The sequence below is a fragment of the Gossypium raimondii genome, chromosome 6, assembly GCF_025698545.1.
Source record: "Gossypium raimondii isolate GPD5lz chromosome 6, ASM2569854v1, whole genome shotgun sequence".
Classification (NCBI taxonomy): Eukaryota; Viridiplantae; Streptophyta; class Magnoliopsida; order Malvales; family Malvaceae; genus Gossypium; species Gossypium raimondii.
Genome location: NC_068570.1, coordinates 22,121,798 through 22,146,960, shown reverse-complemented (window position 1 = coordinate 22,146,960; position 25,163 = coordinate 22,121,798). Strand labels below are relative to the sequence as shown.

At 33.3% G+C, this 25,163-nt stretch overlaps 1 protein-coding gene across 1 annotated transcript; it reads right to left on the bottom strand.

The window, feature by feature from the left end:
- Nucleotides 1–374: 374 nt before the first annotated feature.
- Nucleotides 375–4,049, bottom strand: LOC105772985 (EIN3-binding F-box protein 1). The gene is made up of 2 exons (XM_012594526.2): nucleotides 3,701–4,049; nucleotides 375–2,882 (listed from the first exon to the last, which is right to left on the bottom strand). Exons 1-2 carry the CDS (start codon nucleotides 3,723–3,725, stop codon nucleotides 952–954), a joined length of 1,956 nt encoding a protein of 651 aa, XP_012449980.1. The 5' UTR covers nucleotides 3,726–4,049; the 3' UTR covers nucleotides 375–951.
- Nucleotides 4,050–25,163: the final 21,114 nt, after the last annotated feature.

The following is a 25,163-nucleotide window of genomic DNA, read 5'->3' as shown; positions in this document are numbered from 1 at the left end:
AAGCTGCGAAGTTATGGGACTAATGTGAACTAAATAAAAAGTTCCAATGACCAAAATAGAAAAAGTTATGAAATTGAAGGACTAAATGTTACTTTATCTATTATTTTTTAACCAAAGGAGGAGGCTGCCGACGGAGGAGGGTCTTCCAAAATCAGCTTGGCCATGATACTTTTAATCTATGATCCCTTGGGAGCGTTACGATATCTGCTTCGTTTCCATTTCCAACAATTTGCTGCATTTCATTTTAAGATAATTTTATTGGATTAAAATTTAGTTAAAACGAACCAACGGATTTATTTTGTATCAATTGAATTAGTTTATTAAATCAATTTTCGATAAATAAATATACCAAAATTGTATATATAACTCAGGCATTATAATTTAATAACTTTTTTATTCATCATGAGAGCAGAAAAACATACATGAAATTAAATTTTATTACATGGTTTTGAGAGGTTACAGTTGGCAGTTTCAGAGCAGATGAAACCAGCAAAACCAGGGCTTGGTAACAAAAACAAAAAAAACAACTACAAGAGTTGTCATGGCAGACTATATATAGCTGCCATGGTCAAAGCCCATGAAAAGCTTGCAACACCACGCTTTGAAACTGCAAAAAGCAACCTCAAACTACAACCCAACATTGGAAAACCTACTTCAAATAAGGACAATATTAAGCAAAAGCTTTGGCCTAAAGCAAATATGCACAAAGGCTAAGCAAAAATCCAGAACCCATCTCAGGGAAATTCAGCCATGAAGAAACCGACGCCCATTTTCAGGCTCAAAAAGTAGTAGCAGATCATCCCGGATGATGGAAACCTGCAAAAAAAGAAAGAAAGAAAGAACGACCGTATTCCCTGGAAAAGGGGACCAAGTACTGGAGGAAAAAGCGGCTGGCTACTTGCAAAGGCTGTTCTGAAAAATCTATGTATGGAGGAGTTTGTATGCATTAGTTTAGAAAAGGATATCACACCTCCATAGCTGCTCCGTAAGTAGCTCCACGGCACGGCTGCTGATTGCTTTGCATTGCTGTAGGTTTAACCCCAAGAGGGTCTCACCCAGTTTTCCAAGTGAAGGCAAGCTTTTGTCTGAAACCATAGAGCACCCAGATACCGAAAGGATCTGCAGATTGATCGGATTGAAATGAGCCAGAGCTGCGATTCCAGAATCGGTGATGGTGCACTTGGAGATATCGAGATCAGTTAGCAACTGACAGTTTTCGGCAATTGCAACTAAACTAGCGTCGCTGATCTTGCAACCATCGAGATTCAGCAGTTCTAGAGTCCACCCATGCAAGTTGGAGATCGTTTGAACAACTTTGTCGCTCAAATTCACACAACCGCTGAGATTAACCTTTAATAAACCAGCCTCACAACTCTCGAGCAACAGGAGAACCCCAGCATCTGTTATTCCATGAAGCCCACACAACTCTACATGCTGCAGTTGAGGGCACAACTTCCCCAACGCAAACAAGCTAGCATCGCCGAAACCAGGGCAGTTATGGATGGACAAAGATCTAAGGGATTCACAAGGGGATAGAGGTGGCAATCCCGAGTTTAGGTCCTTAATGCCTAAACAGTTTGCAAAGGAAATAACCTTCAACTTTGCACCACAGTTAATAAGGGAGCAAAAAAACCCAAACTGGGAGATTCTGTGGCACTCCTCCAGTTGCAAGCACTCTAGTGAACCGGCTGCTTTGGCTAAAGACGCCAACCCCTTATCAGATAAGAAAGGGCATTTACTGAGGCATAACTGCTTCAAATTCGGGCAACCTTTTCCAACAGCTTCAAGTCCCGAATCTGTCGCTCCACGGCAGGATGTAACTGTGAAAGATTTCAATTTCTGTAGTCCATGACCATTACCCATTACCCAGAAGCCCTTTTCAGTCACATTTGGAAGGCTAGTGAGGGAAAGGTCGGTCACTGCCTTGCCATAGTGTCCGATAACAGCAAGAGAGACATCAGTGATGTTCAAGGCCTGGAGCTTGACTTTTGTGAGGGAATACAAGGCTGAAGACAACAGGCTCGCAACTCCTTGATCTCCAACAAGGGGGCAATCTTTGATGGAAACGGACTTTAGATTGGGACAGCTACGTGCTATTGCTTGAAGACCTTCATTTCCAATGTTTGCACAACCCTCGATGGTCAGATCAGTCAAGTTAGGGCAGCCCTTTGCTACAGCAAGCAAAGACTTATCAGTAATTGAGGGACAGTGGCAAAGGTCAAGCTTCTCTAGCTGGTGACACCCGTTGGCAATCTCGCAAAGACCTTCATCTCCAACAGAAGACAAATTCCACAAGGAAAGAACCCTTAAAGAAGGGCACCCGCGGGAAATGGCTCTGAGGCCAACAGTAGTTACTCCATGCCTGGACTTGCTTCCTCGAATGAAAAGTTTCCCCAATCCTCCACGACTAGCTGTTCCGACAGCAATAGATGCAAGTCTAATATCTGTTGCTTTCTTCCCATCCAAACTCCTTGAGAGGTATCCATCACCCTCAACATCCGAATCTACATCCTCAGAAGAAACTCCACCTTTCTTATCAGTATTCTCGTGCTCAAGATCCGAAGCTTGGGGGGTTTGATTATCACTGATTTCATCTCTACGGATGTTGCTTACAAGTGTAAGCCAGCGCTTGGAAACACAAGCACAGGTACTCCTCTCTTGGCCTCCAGGTAACCGTCTGAAGATTTCAAATAAGCATTCATCGGGGAGGACCTCGATTGAAGGCTTCTTTTGCTCAAACTTCCCTCCAGCGAAAACGAATGGGGCACTGATGCGGTACCTCTTGCAAGGAGGGAAATACACATCCTGGTTAGGGTACAAAAAGAGACTTGACTCCTTGAGGTTTGGGTAGATTGACCCCCCAGGGCAAAAATCATCACTTCCTGCAAACCAATACAAAGAACTATGAGATCAACGAAGCAAATTACAAGAAAACCGAGCTAAAATGTTTGAAAGATGTTTATTGATCAAATAGCACTTGTCTAGGGACCTAAGAGCAACATAAGGAGGCTAACAAAGAAACCTAAGAATATTTAACTTTCACACCATACAAGATCCATGAACTAGATGGAGCTTATAACTCAGAAAAATCAATCTCAGATGTAGTCCTGTCCTATGTAACCGAACAAACAACCTACTGCCTAAAAGACAGTCGTCCGAACAGATCCATTCAGAATAGACCTGATCTACAACCAAAACTCCTTTATTGCTTTCAAGTAGAAAGAATCATAAAACCATAAAAGAAATTAAGGTAAGAAACATCCTCAAAGTTCGTCCATAACATCAAAATCTCTTCACATATTTGACAGTTGAGGGCTAAACTAATAAGTGGCATGAAAAAAATGAACAATCAGATTGGTTCCAAAGGCACCTAATCTACAACTAGTATCACCTAAAGGCTGCTAATTTTTTTCCTCCCTTATCTAACTGAATTAACTAATTTACAACCAAGACTAAAAAATTCCACATTTATCCAGTCAACCAAATACCATGAAAAAAAAATCTTTGCTAAAAGGCTATTAAAACCATCCATGATACTTTTACAATAACGATAAAGACGAGACCCTAAGTTACCTAAGATATCTCAAAAATCTAAAATTTGTTCATATAAAGAAAAAGGGTATCCACATATAAGACAACAGCTGAAAATTTTACAAAAAAAAAAAATAATAATAATAACTAGCAAATATGAGGAGCTTACCGCTAAAAGCAAAGAGCTTTGACATGAGTACAGCTCAAAAAACCCCGGGAGGTCAAATATGCACTGTTCCACGCCCAAAAACCCTCCAAAGAGAGACAAAAAAAGAGACCCAAAAAGGAAGAAGGCTAAAACGTCACCGTGTATGGCTTGAAGACACGAATGCATGAGAAAGATTGGAGCTTGAAGATGATGGGAACCCTATTAGATAGGGCAAAAAAAAGAGTGAAAGAAAGAAACTGTGGAGAATGAGAAATGAAAGATGAGAGGTAAAGGAAAAAAGGGGTTGTTTTTATGATGAGAGGAGAGAGGTTTGGGTATGTGATAATACACTGGAAAGATACCCACATGCAATGTATTTGAGCAAAAATGTCGTTTTTTTTTTTTTTTTCCCTTCAATACTCTCTATCTTCTCCCCCACCACCATTTTCAATACCACTTACCACTTTTGGTTTTGTTGGTTTTTTATAATTGGCCTATTTGTTGTTATACTCCCTTTATTATCTTAAAATTGAGTCTATTTTAATTGGTCCCTTTATTTTACAAGAATTAAGAAGTTAGTCCTCCTACTTTAATTGGTTAAGGTATTTCCTTTTGCTTTACGAAAATTAACAAGTTAATTTAATTGGATAACACTGTTAAATATTATGGTTAAATATTTTTATATAAAATAACAATTCAACTATTCATACGCACCACATCAGTAAAAATAATAATTAAACAATTTATATGAAACGAATTAATAAAATTCACCAATTCAAATCCATGTATGACCGATAATTAAACTAACTTCTTGACTTTCGAACTAAATTTTGACAAATAAAATAGAGGAGTAATTTCTGGATTTTATACTACCATTTATCTTTCTGATCATAGTGAAATTTCAATTATAATCTTACTGTTTTTTTTTTTTTTGTTCTCCGATCATAAATTGTCAATTTGAAATATAGATGTCTTTTTCCTCTCATAAATCCATGAAAAGTTACAAATATGTGAAGCAATTCCATATATGATAGGTATTTTCCTTATATGATCTATGTTAAGCTTCGGTTTTGTAGGTAGAAACTAAATAACTTATGATATAAATTAAATCACTGTTAAAAATATGATAATTTAAAGTATCAAAATTTATATAAAATAAACTATTGATATTATAATTTTGCGTAAAATATAGGGTTAAGATATACTATTTGGTACATGAGTTTGTCTTTAATATTTAATTTGGTACTTGAGTTTTTCTCCAATTTGATACTTAAGTTTGGCTTCAATATTCGGTACCTAAATTATTTTAATTTGTTGTAATTAAGTACTTGAGTTTGACTTTGATGTTCAATTTGGTACCTGACCTTTTTTTTCCCCAATTAAGTACCTATGCATTTTTACTAAAGCACTCGAGTTAAACATTCATTGGATTATATGATGTTGTTTGGTATGGATACCAAATTGAACATTGAAACTAAGCTAAGGTGGCCAATGATATATTAACCCTAAAATATACAATATAAAAACAACCCAAATATATAAAAGGCTAAAATATGCTTTGAGTCCCTATAATCTTTCTACATTTTAAATTTAGTCCCTCAACTTTTATGTCTAGGATTTAACCCTCTTCTTTTCAGATTTCAAATTCAAGCCCAATTATTAATACTATTAAAATTCTTTTGTTGAATTTGTTGTCGTGACATTTTAATTTTTAAAAGAAAAAGAAACTCATTTGGTAGCCATGTGACAAGAAAATAATGTTGTAATGAACTTAAATTTAATAAAGGAATTGTAATAGTGCTAACAATTGAACTTACTTTTTAAATTAGAAAATAAAGAGATTAAATTTTTTAATAAAAATAAACCAACTAAAATTCTATAAAAAAATTGAAGCATATTTTATTGTATTAAAATTTATAAAATTTTGTTTTAGATGAGAAATAAATCCTCTACGTTTAGACCTAGGTGATTACAAATAGGAGAAATATTTTAAGTTAAATTATAAAAATAGTCACTTAATTTACTTCAGATTACATTTTAGTTATTTATGTTTGAAATGTTACATTTTAGTCACTTACGTTATTGTTTTATTACGAAGTGGTCACTGTACTGTTAAACTTCGTTACCTCTCTAACGGCAGTCCTACGTGGCAGTCCAAATTGGTTTTAAATGCTACCTTGGATGTCCAGTTGCTGGGATGAAAATAGGTTTTTAATTAAATAAATTTAATTTAGACTACCACGTAGGACATCTAAATTGGAATTTAAAACTCATTTGGACTGTCACGTAGGACCGTCGTTAGGGAGGTAACGGAGCTTAATGGTAGAGTGACCACTTTGTAACAAAACGATAACGTAAGTGATTAAAACGTAACATTTCAAACATAAGTGACTAAAATGTAATCTGAAACAAACAAAAATGACTATTTTTGTAGTTTATCTAATATTTTATTATTAGGCATAATTCATTAATTATATAGTACTTTTATAAAGGATTCGTCCCAATTCATAGAACTGACTTAATTAAGTAACGTTATCCAACCTTAATTAAGCAACGTTATGAGTTAAAGCTTTTTTCATTTCATGCCTTGTTTTATAAAGCTATACAGCTGTGGGAAATTTTATAGAAGGGGGGGAAAGGTAAGAAATAAATAATAACATTGTTACACCTTAAAATGGAAATTTGGCATTTTATTTGAGACAAGAAAGGAAGAGCATGCAAAACTCATTACCAAAAAGTCAAAAAAACATGTTTTCAAACGTGTCAAATTGTTGGGCTGTTATACGTTATCTTGCGCAATTTAGGAATGTGAATATACGTTGATCGAACATGCATGATTAAGATAAGAAAGCATTGAAATTTATTGCATGTTAAAAGGATAAATATAAATATTCTTGAGGCTTAGGTTTATCCAAATTCTAAATTCCAATTTAATTCTTGATAATAAAAATTAATTCACTTCAATCTAAAATTAGTATAAATCAAATAACATAAATAATTTGACCCAACCAAACTCCCATTTTAAAAATCAAATTTAAATTATACAATAATCAGCCCAACTGATAAGGTGTTCCAATGAAAATTAAGAGAGGAAGAGGGGAAAGTTTCCTCATTTGGTCCTACCTACCTAATTAATTAAGTTTTTGTTTAGAGTAATTTGGTGGGGGCAGCAATGTGACTTTTGATCAGTGTTATTCAAGGCACTTTAGATACATCCATCACCCACACAATTCTTTTTGGTTCATTTCACATCCATTAATATTAATTACGAATCCATATTATAATTTATTAATTAAATTGTTAAAAACTCTCTCTAAATTTAGAATTTAGTCCCTCCTTTTTTTATTTTAAAGAATTTAGTCCTTTTATTTTTTCAAAATTCTGGTTCAATTGTAAATTCCTGTTATAATCAACGTCAATAATGGCAGCACGAATGATCGCAAAGAAATAAGAAAGAAAAATAAGAACACGTTGTTTTTACGTGAAAAGCTCTTATCGGGAAAAAGCACGGGCAGAGGAGGATAAATTCACTATGTTGAAACACACACACTACAAGTGGAGTTAGACCACATCTATTTAAGGGTTAAACAACCCTGTTATAATCAATGTCTGATAGAAGAAGTATAGTGCCTCTCTATTCTATTTCTTTAACAAGTGACGGGATTTGGGTCACACAACTCTAATAATACTGTCAAAATTCTTTTGTTAAATTCAAGTTATTACTATATCGTTTTTGTTGCATAGCTATTAAGTGAGTATTTTTTTTCTATTTTAAAATGTTACACCAAGTGAATTTAATGAACAATTTTAATGATGTTGACTATTGAACTTAAATTTTAAAATTTAAAAATAGAGAAATTAAATTCTCGGAAATAAAAACCGAGGACTAAATTTCAAATATATAAAAATACAAAGACTTGGATGACTATTTAACCTAAAAACAAGAGTGTTCAAGTTCCATGCTTTTAAACATAATACATTATCTTTGTATTATTCTTATTATGATATAGTATCATTTTCTTTGTTCAACTAGATAAAGCATATGGCAACCTTAACATGGCCTGTCCATAGACATGTTCTAATAATGCTGTTAACACATAATTTTGTCTCCATAGTTAACGATAATGTAGCTTTTAATTGGTCTATTAACTTTAAATTCCAAAATTTCATGAATAAGTAAGACATAATACAATATATGAGCTGAATTATATAGGATTTAGTTCGTTTATGTAGTAATCATTGCAAAGAATGTCAAGCTATTGATGAATTCTAGCATATAATATTAATAATTCACAATCAAATATACTTATTATTCATATTTTTATCAAATATGATATTTATATTTGGTAAAAGTTATACATTTTAACATCGAAAGATAATGATGTTAACTGTAAATTTATTTAATTTATTGAATAATATAATCTTTTTCGAGTTTTAATTTTAATTTGATGAAAATTAATTGTCAATATTATTAACTAATTATAAATTTTATCAAATTAACTCTTAAATCCGAATTAAATATTAAAAATAATATTTACATCTTCAAATATTAAAATATATAACTTTTATCTGATAAACTCAAATAATAGGCGAACCTATGTAATAAAATAGATTACATCCAAGCAGTCGAATCTGGATTTTCTGAATCGTTGAAAGTTTCGAAGTTAGGTAAATAAAAGAAAAATGAAGCTACCAATTCCCAATGCTAAACGAAATAGCTTAGGTAGATGCAATATGTAATGTTCGTTGGTAGTACATTCCCCCAGTGCCAAGTAGCTATTTTTGTTTACGAGTTTCCAACTCATGAATTCCAACAATGCACGTGTCTGCATGTATGTCTTCCATATTTTAGCAGCCTTTTGCTGACCTCCCAATCTTCTTTTGCTTATATTATATAATACATAGATCCTTCAACTTGAAATTTTATACAAATCTTTGGGGGATCCACAAGTATAGTTACTTTTTTCAATCCTATTTTAATTATTACTTCTCATATCTTAATTTATCTTAAATAGCTGAAGGAAGGAGAGAAATTCATGGTATCAAAATCACCAAACAAAATAAGCTAATTTATCGTTTATTCTTTCTTCGTTGTAGGTTTTCAATTAACCATTTCCAATGTAACTCTAGAATAAAAGCACTTTTTACTTTTATGATAACTTCTTTGACTAACTGATTAAATTTTCTATTACAATTAGCAAGAATTGTCTTTCTAAAATCCAAAAATATCCAAACAAATTATGAAAGTCAAGGTTACTTTTAAGAGTAGGAAGTAATTAATCAAATTTATTCGCTTATGATGTTTATGGTGTGACTGTTCTCAATCCCGAATAAGTATGTATATGTAATTCGTATTTTTAATATATTAAAAGTTTGAGTTCAATTGGTAATAGAGCCGAAAGTAAATATGTTGGGGATACGATTTATGTACGGCATTACTTTACTTACAATAGCGAAATTCATAATCTAATAAAGTGTAAAAGGTATCCTCTCACGAGTATTTTTTGGTTGATGAAAAAAAACATGACCACAAGTCATTTGTCTAGCACAAATGATTTTATTACTATGTGTTAGTAATAAACTTTTTCATGAGGGAAGATACAATATTTACCATGAGATAAAAATATGACCATATTGGGCGAACATATTTAACCCAAAGAGATAAATGATATCCTATGAGGGTAACACATTCAAGATAAGGTCATTGGACAAACATAATTTTAAGTTGCTTTCATAATGATATATAATAAAAAGAGAGTTCAACCATGGTTCTTTTTCTAGATTGACTCCACGACTAAATAATGTTGTAATTAATAAACAAAGAGTTATAACTTAATTATAATTTATTTGAGTCTTAATTATATATGTTCAAGCGATCCCTCCGCTAGCTCAACACAACCCTTTATGGAGTACAAAAGTCGAAAAAAGAAATGGATTACATATATTACTATCTATAGTAAATGTAATTTCTCGCAAGGAACAAAAGATAAATTAAATTAAGTAGCCATCACAGTTTTACGGAACAAGATAAATGAAATTTATTTATTCATAAATTCTAGTATGGTAAAGTTGCCATTACTTTAATGGAATTAGAATTTGGTTGAAAAAATAATTTAATTGAGTGAATAATATTAAATTTATTTAATTTAATTAAATAAATTGTAATACCCCATACCTGGTCTAGATATTAATACAAGTCTAGATGTTACGTCAAAACGTTTAAGGGAAAAACAACCTTTAAGTAATTTAAAATTCATCATATAGAAAACAATTAACCAGTTAAACCAACACAGAATTCCGAGTTAAAAACCATGGTCTGAATAAACATACGTTAGTTCAAACTTAAACAACAGTAAGATAACTATAAAAGAGAGACGACCAAGCTGCAGTCAAGCCGAGCCTCCTAAGTCTACGGATTACCTGAAATTTAGTCAACAATAGGGATGAGTTTATAACTCAATGTGTGTAACAAGTATAAACGCAAATCAACAATATAAATGTAACAACGATTTCCCAAATGCAGATACAGAATCAGAATCAGATGATACTCGGTATATTCACATAGTTTAGATAAAAATACGAACTAGATTAGACACAAATATAAAATAGAATTAGATGTAATTTCCTACCCTCATCCGCTACACACCATCTCCGACCATCCCAACACACCATATAGGGTATCAAGTACCCATCCAGCCCTACACATTAGTTAGTGTCAGTATGACACATTTTAGAATAATTATAGACTATCTATCAGAATAGTATGCGATAAATTGCTAGAATCATATACAAATTGGTGGCTTAGCCATTTAATTCGACAGATCATTAAACTGCTAGCAGTTCCTTCTTTATATCACTCCCACCTAATGCAGATACATTTTACAAATATCAATGATGCACATACAGTTATTCACATATAAATCGTAGTCAGATAATACAAATCATTATCGTTTAACAGTTATCACATCAATTATATGTACAGATAATCGATTATTCAACCTCAAAATATTGGATATCAATTTATACAGCCTAATTTAGAGCATACAAACCCTACGGAAAGCCTACGTTTGATTTGAACAATGCTTACGACCCTAGGGAAAATTTTAGTTTTTTGGCCCATACGTCCGTGTGGATCAAAACAGTGAGTCACATGGTTTGGCACACGGCCAAGCACGTGCACATGTGACTCATAAGCCTTTACACGCTGGACACATGCCCATGTCCCTGGCTCGTGTGACCCTAAATCCAAAACAATGGGTTACACGGCCTAGACACACACCCGTGTCCCTAGCCCATGTGGCCAAAATTACAAACAATGAGTTACACGGCCTGGACACACACTCGTGTCCCTAGCTCATATGCCCTCAATTCAAAAACAGTGAGTTACACGACTTGCCACATGGTTTTATATACGGTCGTGTAGCGTTAGGAGCCATGTTTTATGGTACCCAAAACTTACAAAATCTCAGGTTTTTGTTACACACCTGGTATGATTTTGGTGTAGAAGCAGCAGAAAAGACCCCGAGACCTAAAAGCAATCAGCAATTGTCCAATTACACAACTTAGTCGAATTACAAAGCTAAATAAACCATCAAACGAACATGTAAAAAAATTTGATGCAAACCCAACTCAAAAACTAAACACTCACCCTCGTACGAACAACAATATGCAAAATTAACTCGATGGAGGGACAATGTTGTCAAGATAAAGACATGAAACACATCGTGAATCTGAGCTAATTTAGGGGGTAGCTTTAACTAATAGGCCACAGGTCTGATATATTTTAGAATATGATAAGGTCCAATGAACCTCGGTCTCAACTTGCCCTTACATCCAAACTGGAGGACCTTTTTCCATGGAAAAACTTTCAAAAATACCTAATTACCCACAAAATACTCGATATCATACCTTTTCAAATCTACATATGATTTCTATCAATCAGAAGCTACCTTAAGACGAATTCAAATAAATTTAATAGTATTCTCAGTCTCAGACACTAGCTCAGGACAAAAAAACTCAATACTTACCTAACTCAGTCCAACACAAAAGGGTTCGACACTTACGGCCATACAAAACCTCGTAAGATGCCATCTGACTGTTAGAATGAAAGCTATTATTATACAGAAACTCATCCAGCAGTAGATAATCCTCCAAACTACCTCAGAAGTCGATTACGCAACTTCGTAGCATATCCTCCAAAATCTGAATAACTTTGTTACAACTCGTTTTAGTGAAATCGGAACAGTGGTTTCGAGACCACAAATATAACATGAAAATATTTATTTCATTATTATTTTAATGTCTACGATATGTTGGTAGTGTTGTATAAAAATTTCATTAAGAAATTTTAATGTTTGCATGCTTAATTTCATGAAAAGGATTAAATTGAAAAATTTGCAAAAGTGGAGTGCTAGTAGTTAAAGGTATCTATTAGCTATGAAATTAATTTCTTAAGGGATTTAAAAGGTAATGAAACCATTATTCTTATGAGTGGACAAATATGGACACTAGTGTAGTGATTTTAAAGGTTAATTTAGTAATTAACATATTAATCTTAAATTAAATAAAACAAATTGGTTTCATCTTTTCTATGTTTCTTCTTCACCAACAATTGAATGAAAGGATAACCATTTTTAGGGTTCTAAGCTTCGATATTGATTTCTTCTTGCATGGTATGTATTCAAGCCTCGTTTTTAATGATTTTTATGTTTTTAGGATCATTGTAGCTTAATCTAGCTAGCCCAGGGACTAATTTGTAAAATTTTTAAAGGTTTAGGGTTTTTCCATGAATATATTTGTATGGTTCTTGAAATTTAATGAAATAGTATGATTCCTTGTTGTTAAATAAACAACTTTTGTAAAGTGATTTTGATGAAATTATCGTTTACGGACTTATTTGTAAAAGTAATAAAATGCCATGATAAATTTGTGAAATGATGTTTTGTATAGGTTGATATGAGTCTCTAGGTAAATCGGTTAGCATGATATGTGGATGAAATTGCAAAAATTTCAATTTACGAGCTTAAAGACTAAATTGTAAATAACTTAAAATAATAGGGGCAAAACTATAATTTTGCAAAAGTGTGAATTTTGGATTAAATTGAATAGTATGTATATTAAATATATTGAATTTGATTATTTAGATCAAGTTAAGCCTCATACAGATCTAGATCGAGAATAAGATAAAGTCTCAGATTAGTGATCCTATTTCGACGTCTTTGTATTCGAGGTAAGTTTGTATGTTTAAATAACGTTTTAGTGTTATTTGATTTATATGCTATTACTTTATTTATCATATTATGTTACGACAGAAATCCAACGACGTTACAACGACTATCGAGCCTCGTTTGAACATTAGGAATATATAAGATACAAATGACATGTCATTAGGGTTACCATGTTTCGGGTGTTGGTCCTAAATGTCCTACCGATGGCTGAGTTCTGGCATTTGTTGCGGATACTCGTCAGCTTGTGTGAGTGGCATTTCGTGTAACTACATTCTGACCATTAACTTGTGTGAGCAGATCCATTTATGGCTCGAGTGAGCAATGATGTAAAGGAAAAGGAAAAGGAATGGTTTCAGCCATATGTTTAGCACACTTTGTGTGAGCTTCCCGCGTATCCGATATTATTCTAAGTGGTTCAACGGACATGTAAAGGGAAGGAACGGTAAGTGTTTCGATCGACTATATTATGAACCTATGAAAAGGTATGAATTGTCAATGATCAATGTATGTATATTCATGACTACGAAAAGTATGAACTCAAATGTATTTTGTTCATTAAATTTATCTTATCACATGATGATTTTGTTGAGTTATGTGTTAAAGCACTAACTTGTATTGTTGATGATGCTTAGGCTTGTGCTAAGCTAATGTTGGATTGATTCATGTTTAATTTATAAGGTTTAGCATTGAAATGGTAAGCTTTGTTCATGATTTACGAACTTACTAAGCATTATATGCTTACGTTATTTTTTCATATATTTTATAGATTATCGGAAGCTCGATCGGTTTGGAAGCTCGTCAGAGACCTATCACACTATCCAGTGATTATATCGATAGTTTTTGGTATTTTGGCCAAGTTAATAATGGCATGTATAGGTGGACTTGTGTTTAATGATCTAGTTGTTATGTTTGGCATGTATATATCGTTTTGTGGTTGGTATGCTTTTGGCACTTTGATGCCTTGATGGTTGGTGTTATTATGGCTAAGTTTATGCATGTTGGATTGACCAATTTGGTATGTGATGGTATGTTTATAATGTGGCCAAGTTGGGTTATGCTTTGAGATGGTTCTGAGCTATATGTATTGGTATGAATATGGTCAATATATTTGATTGCTGTGCTTGAGGTGCCTATATGGCATATTGGTTGGATGGTTAAATGGCCTATTGAATTGGTCTTATTATACATAATTTGGGAATATTTTAAGGTCTTGGTTATATGTGTAAGTTTCTTGTAGGTTCATGCTTGAATTGGTGAAAGAAATGGCTTGATTATACATAATTTGGGAATATTTTAAGGTCTTGGTTATATGTGCAAGTTTCTTGTAGGTTCATGCTTGAATGGGTGAAATAAATGGCTTGATTTTGGCCAATTTCTTGTCCACACAGCCTAAGACACGGGCGTGTGTCTCAATCGTGTGTGACACACGACCATGCGACATGACCATGTATCCCTTATAGTTTTTAAATGTTGTAAGTCAGACAGTTACACGACCTAGCACACGGCCTGTCACACGCGAGTGTGAGGCCATTTCGAAAGTTACACAGCTTGGCACACAAGCGTGTGACTTGGCCGTGTGACCCAACTTAGAGAGTTATACGGGCACAAACACGGGCTGGGACACGACCGTATGTCCCTATTTCGAAAGTCACAAGGACTGACACACAGGCATGTGTCTCAGTTGTGTGAGTTACACGGCTTGGCCACACGGCCTTGTGGCCCCTGTAGCTTGAATTTTTCTAACTTTTTCCTCAATGTTTCAAATGTTCTTGATTTAGTCCTAAATCATTTCTAAAGTGTTTCCAAGGCCTCGAAGGCTCGAATAAGGGACAATTTGCTTATGTATGAATAGATTATGCTATGATTAATGAAATGTTTGGAAATGAATGTTTTTAAGTTATGTTTTTACGATAATGCTCCGTAACCCTATTCTGACGACGAATACGGGTTAGGGGTGATACAAACTCACTCAGACTGTCCATCTATCTGAAGATGATATTCAGTACTGAAATCCAATCGGGTACCCAAAGCCTCGTAAAGCTTCTTCCGGAATTGAGAAGTAAAATGTGGATCTCTATCAGAAATGATTGAAATCGAAAATTCGAGCAATCTTAAGATTTCAGAGTCATACAACTTAGCAAATTTCTGAAGTGGATAATCAGTCTTGACTAGAAGAAAGTGAACGGATTTAGTCAATTGATCAAAAATTACCCAAATCGAATCCTTCTTAGTGGGTGTCACAGACAATCCACTAATGAAGTCTATAGTCAGATGGTCCCACTTTCAAGGGGGAATCTTAACCGGCTGTAACAAACTTGAAGGCAGCTGGGCTCAGCCTTAACCTTTTGACACATTAGATAATGTGAAATAAAAACAGTTACCTCTTATTTCAAACTGAGCCACCACTAAAGCTAACAAAGATCTCTATACATTTTATTCCCACCGGGATGCATAACATAAGGCCTTGTAATGACCCAAAATTCATGGGCATCAGAAAAGTGCAATATCGAGCCTTTCGTCTTAGTGAAATGGGTTCGTAAATAATTATTAGAAATATTTATGAGACTAGTGGTGTGCCTAATTAGGTTCGAATTAGGTGAATTTAGCTTAATTAAGAGTAATTAGGAAAAAGGACTAAAGTGAATAAAGGGTAAAATTTGAATTGTAGATTAAAAAGAAAATAAAAAGGACCAAAATGGAAAATAAGCCATTTAGCATAAGTTGAGGTGGCAAACAAAACAAAAATCTAATTAATATAAATAAATAAATTAGTTATAAATTTAATTATGTTAAATTATAATAATTATATTATAATTAATAAAATAAGGACAAGTGTATGGTGATGATAAAACACATGTGTAATAAATATATGTAAACATTTGTAGTATAATTATTTATTTACTTATATTTTAAACTAAAGATATTTATTATTAAATTAATTTATTATAAATATCATACTATGAATTGGATTAAATTAAAGCCAAGTGTATGGTGACAAAAATATACAAATGTAATAATAGTATTTATACATTTGTAATATATTTATTTCATTACTTTTTAAGTAAATAGATATTTATTATATTATTGTTGTTGTTGTTGTTGTTGTTGTTGTTAACTAATATAATATATGATAAAGTAAAATAAAAAGAAACAAACAAACAAAACAAATAAGAAAAGAAAGAGAGCAATTGAAATAGGGAAAGGAAAGAAGAAAAGAAAAGAAAAAGGAAAAACTAGGGTTTTGAAGCTTAAAGCTTTAATTGGTAAGTCAATTAATTTCTTTTTACTTAATTTTGATGTTTTAGAAGCTTTGGAACAAAGTTTTGTTGAAATTAAGTTGAAGTTTTGGAAATTCTTAGGTTTTTGAATATAGTTCATGTTGAACAAATTGATTAATTAGGGTTTAATTGATAGAAATTTTAGTTAGAATTGATTGAAGGATTAAATTTTAAAATAAGCTATAAGTTTTGCATAGTAGGGACTAAATTGCAAGAATTTCGAAATTAGGTATTTATGATGAAATTTAGATAGTTATGTCTAAGTTTGGTTGAAATTTGAGTAGAAATAAAGTATGAATTAAGATAGGAAAGTAAATGAATTTAATTAGGACCAAATTGAATTTACGGTAGAAATTGAATAGGAAAATTTAAATATTAGACATAAATTAATATTTTATTAATGATTATGAAAATTATCCTAATTGTTCGTAGCTAATATCGCACCCAAGGCTTTAACGAAGAAAGGAAAAGAAAAAGTGGACGAGGAGAAGACACGAGAATCACGGTTTGTATTACTATAATTCAAATCTATTTATTATTAATTGTTATATTTTAATTAAAATGCATGGTAAGTAAAATTTGGTAAGCAATTGAAATGATAATATTGATTTGAATGAAATTGATTCAAAAATGTTTATGGCTATTGAAGTTGAATGTGAACAAATTGGAAATTAAAAGTGATTTGAATTGAATCAAATTGAATTGAATGAAGAAAATACGTGAGTATTTGAAATGTATATTGATTGAAAAATAATTAGTGATTTGAATTTGATTGGAAAATGAATTAAAAGTATGAATTGAACAAAAGTGAATTAAATTATGCTTATGTGTGACTATGTGAATTGTGTATTAATTGAAAAGTGATTTGAATTGAATCGAAGTATGATTATATGTGAATATCTGAAATATGTATTGGTATTGAATTGTGTATTGATTAGAAAGTGAAAAGTGAATTTGAATTGAATTGTGATTGAATAGAAAGTGAATTTGAAATAGAAAAATAATTTGAATACCCTACTAACTAGTCGGACTGAGTCGGATATAGTTGGCATGCCATAGGATTGGAAGAGTTCAGGGATACTTCGACCTCGTGTCGATGAGATACTGGGTGTCACTATATTTCTTCGGATTGATTTGATGAGGTACTAGGTACCAACTTACTTCGGCTTGGCCGATGAGACATTGGTGTTAATTATTACTTCGAACTATCCGATGAGGCACTAGGTGCCGTACTGGTGTGTTTGGTTGGATCCGTGTATCCGCCAATGTCCGAGTCATGTTAATAGGGGGAAAATAAAAGAATTGAAGCAAGAAATGATATTGAATTATGAATTATGTGAATATTTGAAGGTATATTGATTGGAAATTAAAAGCAATTTGAATTGAACTAAATTGATTTGAAATGAGACATTGAATTAAGATATGAGAATCATGGGTTCAAGAAACAGATAATGATAAAGTTTATGAAATAGTTTTTGGTAATATGAGATGATGTAAAAATTTAAGTGAAGAAAAGCAAATTGAAATAGTTATTGTAAAAAAAGTGAAAATAAAGTGATTTGAAATAGTGAAATAATACTTGAATTAAAGTGATTTGAAATAGTGAAATAATATTTGAATTTTAATTGAATACAAGTTATTGAAACTTATTTATGGATTTAATGTATGAATCGAGTATTAAAAGACTATAATTGTAAATTGATTATAAAAGAACGAATTGATAATGGAATTAATAATGGATGAATTATTAAGATGGAATGGGAAATTGAAATGAATTTGAAATAGTTATTGAAAGACTAATGTTGTAAGGTCTTAGATATGAAATAGAATAAGTTATTGAATTGAGATATAGAAATGAAATATATGAAATAATGATTTTATGAAATGGTTATTGATGAAATGCATGAAATGGATATTGATATAGTAAGAAGATATATAAGTTAAAATGAAGAGAAGATATTTAAAATACATATTATTAAAATAAAATTAAAGTTTAAATGCATGAATGATTTATTAAAGGTAAAATAGTGGTAAGATTTAATGTGTATATATATTGTTTTTACCTTAAGTATTTGAATTATAGTAATACCACTGGGTGTATACTCAGCGTATGGTTTGTTTCCGTGCACAGATTAGATACAAAATTTTTTTTGAAGAGTTGAATTTGAGATTGCAAGCTTTCATCTCATCACATTTTCAAGCAACAACAGAGTATGTTTTCAAATTTTGAATAGAATGACATGTACTTAGGAAAAATATTAAGTATTTTCAAGTGTCCATTTTTATGTTCAAATATATTATTAATTAGCCAAGAACTAATTTGGCACCAAATGTAATATTCTTATATCAGGTTCCTTGAGTCGAACATGGTATAGGGGTGTTACAAGGCTATTATGCACTTCCTACAGAATTTATAGCCTCAACTCAACATCATTAGGTATATTGATCTGACCCCTAAAACACACAACCCCATCACCGTTTAATCCAAAATTAAAAGTTTTAACTGCTTCAATCTGATGAAAACAAGGAACCAGAGACTCATCACTTAATTGTTTAGCTCGAATCTGATCAACCCAGGTCAACTTAATCTGTAACTCAGCCAAAAGACTATCGTCGTTAGACAAACTTAAATGAGCAAACATTGCTCTCAGATCAATCATCGCTCTACGGCTAATAGCATCGACCACAACATTGGCCTTACCCAGATGATACTCTATCGTACAGTCGTAGTCCTTAAGTAACTCAACCCATCGACATTGCCTAAGGTTCAACTCCTTCTGCACTATTTAATACTTGAGGCTCTTATGGTCGATATAGATGATACACCTCTCCCCATACAGATAGTGACTCTATATTTTCAGGGTGAAAACAACTGCAGCCAACTCAAGGTCATGCGTGGGATAGTTGCCATCGCGTGACTTAAGCTGTCGAGACGCATAAGTCACAACCTTACCATCCTGCATCAGAACACATCCCAAACCGACGAGCAAACTGTCGCTGTAGACAACAAAATCCTTACCCAATGTAGCCTGTACCAAAACAGGTGCTTGAGTCAGAACAGACTTCAGCTTTTCAAAGCTCGCTTACTGCTCGTCGGACCACACAAAAGGTGTATTTTTACGCAACAATTTAGTCAGAGGAGCTGCAATTAGAGAGAACCCCTCGACAGACCTCTGGTAGTAACCTGCCAAACCCAGGAAACTCCGAATCTTAGACACATTTCTTGGGTATTTCCACTCGATCACAGCCTCAATTTTCTTAGGATCAACTCGGATCCCCTCCCCAGACACAAAGTGCCCCAAAAATGTAACCTCCTACAGCCAGAACTTACACTTGCTAAACTTAACATACAACTGTTCCTCACGGAGTATCTGCAAATGTAACGACCCGACAATCAGGGGTGTCAGAAAGTGTATTTTTGATACTCTGTACTCTTAAACCGGACCCGTAAATATTTTTATTAAGGTACAAGGACTAAATTGCTTAAGGGCTAAAAGTTGAATTATAAATTGAAATAAATTAAAGGGACTAAAGAAGTAATTAGGCCATGGTTTCATTAAAGTGGACGGCATTAATGATGATTATACATATATATTTATATATATGTTAACTTATTATATATATGTTATGATAGTTAATAATAATAGTTATAATAAAATCAAAAGAAAAGAAAGAGAATGTTTCATTCTTTGTTACATGCAAACAAAAAGAAAAAGAAAGAAAGAAATAGCAAGGAGACACATGGGCTAGGAAATTTTGGGGTTCAAGCTCAAATTGGTTAGTGCAATTTAGTCATTTACCTGTAATTTTTACATTTTTGGAATCCCAGTACCCAGGGCTACCCGACCCATGTTGTAATTTTTAGTCTTGTTCAAGATTTTAGATGTTGACATTGTTGAATAGTTTAAATATTAGGGATTAAATAGATAGAATTTTAAGTTAGAAATGGAAAAGGACTAAATTATGGAATAAATTGTTGATTTTTAGCAATAGGGGATAAATTGTGAAAATTTTGAAATTAAGGGGTCAATTTGGAAAAGAGGAAGCTAAATTTAGCTTAGAGTGAAATTAGTATAAAAATTTGAGTATAAATGTGGAGGTTAAAATTAGTCTTGATTTAGGGACTAAATTGAAGAATAAGCAAAATATAGTGTGAAAATTGAAATTTAATGTGAAATTGAAATGTGTAATATTAATTTGATTTAATTGTTTTATTCTGTAGCTAACGTTGTACCAGAATCCTTGAGTAAAAAGGGAAAGGATAAAATCGACATCGAATAGCTCAGAATTCACGGTTTGTGTTTGTATAATCTGAACTAAGTTATAAATTATTACATTTTAAATTGTTGAATATGGTAAGCATTTGAAGTGAGTAATTTTGTGCTTTGAAATTGAATTTAATTCATAGTCGATTGAAATGGATTGATTTGGTAAATTATGAATTTATTGAATATATATATGGAGATTGAATTGAATATATGTTTATATGTGATAATGTGTATATATGTGAAATTGAGATATTTGTTGTATTGAAAAGTGAAATGAAACCTTATTAACTGTATTGGGCTGAGTTAGATATAGATGGCATGCCATAGGATAGGAAGAGTTCAAGGATTTCTTCGACCTCGAGTCAATGAGGCACTAGGTGCCAATTTGCTTCAGTTTAACCGATGAGACACTGGGTGTCAATTTATATAACGCTGGGCCCAGTTATTACTTCGGATTTATCCGGTGAGGCACTGAGTGCCAAACTTGTGTGTTGGTTGGATCCGTATATCCGTCTGAGTCCAAGTCATGTTAATAGGAGAAAGTAAAATAATAATTTATGTGATTGATGTTGAAATTGCAAAGATGAGAAATGAATATGAGATGAGAAAATATTGAAATGGAAAAGATGAGAAATGAAATATGAAATGATGAATTGAGATGTGATACTTGAATGAATTCAAGTATTGATCAAAGATATTAATCATGCCATTGCATGAGTTGATGTTGTAATGCCCTGATAAATTTATTTCAGTATCTGTAAATTCTAACACAAATGCGTACTTGCTTTAGCGGTTAAGTGTTCTGTGTGTGTGTGAGGCCTTGGGTTCAAGTCTCACATTTGCCAAATTTTGTTATTTTTCTAATCTTAGGCTTACCCTTGTTGAGTGAGCTTATACAATGTTGTATGCTATTTTATATTAGAATGAGCCTACTGGTTCGAGTGGTAAGGGAGTTGGTGTGTTGGAGGTCCTGTGTTCGAATCCCGGCGCAAGTGTAGTTGTTAATTTTTTCTTGGTTGTCTGATAGAGTTTCGGTTGAGATAAAATTCTGAAGGGGTTATGAGTAGTAGGTTAGTGGGAGATAATTAAGGGATTATGTTTGCATATCTTTTCTTTTCAAATTTTAATTAGTTTCTCCCTTCTTCCAAAATTAATGTCAGTTTCTGCTCCCTCTTAACCTTTTTGTCAATTTTATTTTTTTTTTGTTTATTTGTTCTTCCTTTTTCTAGTGTAATCCCTGTTCTTCCATTCCTTTCAATTTTCTTTGTTCGCTATTATTATTCTTCGCGCGGTTTTGGTAAGCCTTTCAATTCTTTTTTGTTGTAGTAGCGTACGATTGTTGTAGGAAATTTGAACTCTGCGATCAGTTGTGTAGGTGAAGGCGGTGAATTTGTAGTTTTCACTTCGACGGTTTAACTTTCGCGTGTAGTCGTTTTGCGGTGGTAATTGTTGAACATTGCTCGATTTAGTTTTGGTTGTTTTTGTAAATCGGATGTTAGTAAGACTTTGGGATTCTGTTTTTAGGTGTTGGTGGTCTTGGGGTTGGTTTCACATCAAAACTGTAATAGGTGTGTTCCCAAATTGCAAAAAATGAGGTTTTAGTGAAAGCCAAAAATGCCTACTATCGATGCCACACAGGCGTGTGGCCGGTCGCGTGCGAGACACAACTGTGTGTTTGACGAGGGCATGGACGTGCGCAAGACACGGCCTTGTGACGATGTGGTTGTGGCCGTGTGGGCCACACGGGCTAGGTAAAGTTAGGTGTATGGGTATTGGACCAGGCCGTGTAGGCCACACAGGAGTGTGGGCCCATACGGGCATGTGGACCCATAACTCTAAAATTTTCCCTAGGGTCACACGGGTCGTTCTGATCGACTGTGGGCGTATCATAGGGTTGGTGATGGCTAACCAAACCTTAAAACTATGTAATCTGGTAGTTTGATATTTTGCTCTGAGTATGACACTGTTATGCATGTTTGATTAGTCTGATGTATATATATATATTTTTTGATATCTGAATATGACCATGTAAGCATGAGAATTCTGATTATGTATATCTGATTGGGGTGGGATTTATATATGTGAAGGAAGTGTTCTGTATGGCGATCATTGTCTCTATTCTTGTAGTTTGACTGCATATTATCTGATATGTGTCGTAACGGCACAATATGATGTGTAGGGATGGATGGGTGTTTTTAACCCCACATGGTGTGTTGGGATGGTCAGAGTTGGTGTGAGAGGATGGGGGTAGGAATCTGTATATCTGTTCTTTATATCTATTTCTGTAAATGACTTAGGTTCGAATCTGAATTTGAATCTGAATCTAACTATGTATGTGATTTCTGTATGTATAGCATGTCTATTTCTGTTGGGTTACACACTGAGTTTATGTAAACTCACATCCGTTGTCTATTCTGTTTAGGTAATCCACAAACTTAAACAAGTCGGTGCGACGGAGGCTTAACGGAGACCATTTGATCGAGAACTGTTTTACTTAATAATCCATGGTTATTTATTTATTTATAATTCTAGTTTTATTTCAGAGTTTGTAATTTTTGGGACTCTCTGGGCTGTTGGTTTTTATTTTGGTTTTTGGATGTGTTTTTGACTCTTTTATTGCAATGCTTGTTTGAAATCACGACTTTACGAAAATAAAGGTTTTCTGAAAACAGGAATTGCATTTTTAAAACATAACGATTTCTTTAAAGCTTCCGTTGTAGATTATGTTTTGGCAAATAGTTTAACTAAATGACGTTTTTAGTATAATCATGAATGAATATAAGCTGTAAAAGTTGAATGCTTTATCGAAACAACTCAATTTTCAAAACCTATTCTTTGTGACATCTCCGGATTCAGCCATAACGTCTAGGCCGGGTTTGGGGTGTTATAGACGTATTCAAATGTTAAATGAAATGCCATTAATATACACTTATATATTTGAATATGTGAAAATCTTAGTAGATGTCAATAAGGAATGAGCAAAATTATATTATTAATTTGAAACATAGGTACGTAGCTTACTTGTTGCATCTTGTATTTTAATTACTTATATCAAGTTTATAATATTCGGATTATAGAAATACCACTGAGTTATACTCCACGTGCAGTTTTGTTTTTCGTGCGCAGTCTAGGTACTCTTCGATTTATCGCCGACTCACCATCAAGCAACAAATCCCGAGCTCAAATGTGGTGGTATTTCATTTTGTAATGACATGTACCTAGAAAGTCTTTTGTTGATATTGTTTATAAAGTGTTGTTATCATAGTTGCTAGTGAAATGATGGTTAAATGTGTATATGGTTGTTGTTGAGGCTATTTTGGTATGTTAGCCTAGTTTATATTTTGGTATGTGATAGTTTAAATTTTGATAGCTTAAATAGATAAGTGATAGTCCAATTACGATAAATGTGATATGAATGAAAGTCTTGAATATTTGATGTGTTGTTGATGTATTTGAACATATAAAATGTGGTACCAATGAGGGTACATTGGTTAGGCATATTAGGTGATGAAATTGGTATATTTTGGGCATGTTTAATCGTGTTTTGAGTAGGTTAAACTATTGGTAAATGAGTTTCTTAGTGCCCAAGCAAGTAGGAAATGGTAAACTTGAGTTTTAAGGCACTTTTAGGTGCACACGGCTTGGCACACGGGCAACACACACGGGTGTGTGACCCAAGTCAGTAAGTTACACGAGCTAAGACACGGGCCGAGACACAGGCGTGTGTCTCAAGTCAATGAGTTATATGGGTTGGGACTCGACCGTGTGTCCTAACTTCGAGAGTCATATGACCTGAGGCATTCTACACGGCCGTGTGTCCCCTGCTTTTAGGAAAATGACCCTAAACTTCTAAAATTGTTTCGAATTTGTCCCTGCCTATTTTAAAACTATTTTTAGGGCCTCGTAGACTCGAAATAGGGGCTATAAGAGTAACTTTTACTCTGGATTGGAATGGATTAGCAAACCTATATTAGGTGTATTCTACTAAAATTATCGAAGATAAATTAAAAAGATAATCATCGTCAGAGTATGGACCAATACTCTGATGCTAATAATTTGTATAGTCTTGTATGTATCCAACTTCTAACATTCAAGAAAGGATACATAGTGATAATAGTGTAGATAGGGGAATACCAAGTTTAGTATTACATAACATAATTCATTATTCGATTGTTTAATATTCTAGCATGATAGTATTTGATTGTTGTGACCTGCCCTTGTATATTATATTGTTAATGGCTAGCATATATGTGTAATTATGATTGATTAATTGTCTGAAGTGTTAGTAATGCCCGTGACCCTAATCTGAAGACGGATATGGGTTAAGGGTCTTACAGTAAAACTATCTGAAGATGCTCGTCATGCTCACTCTCAATCTTAAAATAAATCAGAATGTCATCGATGAAGACTATGACGAATTGATCCAAGTATGGCTAAAATACTCAGTCCATCGAATCCATAAACATAGTGGAAGCATCCGTCAAACTGACAGGCATGACAAGGAACTCGCAATGCCCATAACAAGTCCTGAAAGCGGTCTTATACACATCGATCTCATTAACCTTTAGCTGATGGTAACTAGAATGGAGGTCAATTTTGGAGAATATAGATACCCCACGGAATTGATCAAATAGGTCATCAATCCTCAGAAGCTGATATCTGTTTTTTACCGTCAACTTATTCAGCTAACGAGAATCCAAACACATCCTTA

Bases quoted from the DNA above. Each gene is read 5' to 3' on its own strand.
- LOC105772985 (XM_012594526.2), bottom strand. From the start codon at position 3,725: ATGTCAAAGCTCTTTGCTTTTAGCG. The intron at 2,883-3,700 runs GTAAGCTCCTCA...ATTGGTTTGCAG, and splicing joins AAAGCTCTTTGCTTTTAGCG to GAAGTGATGATTTTTGCCCT.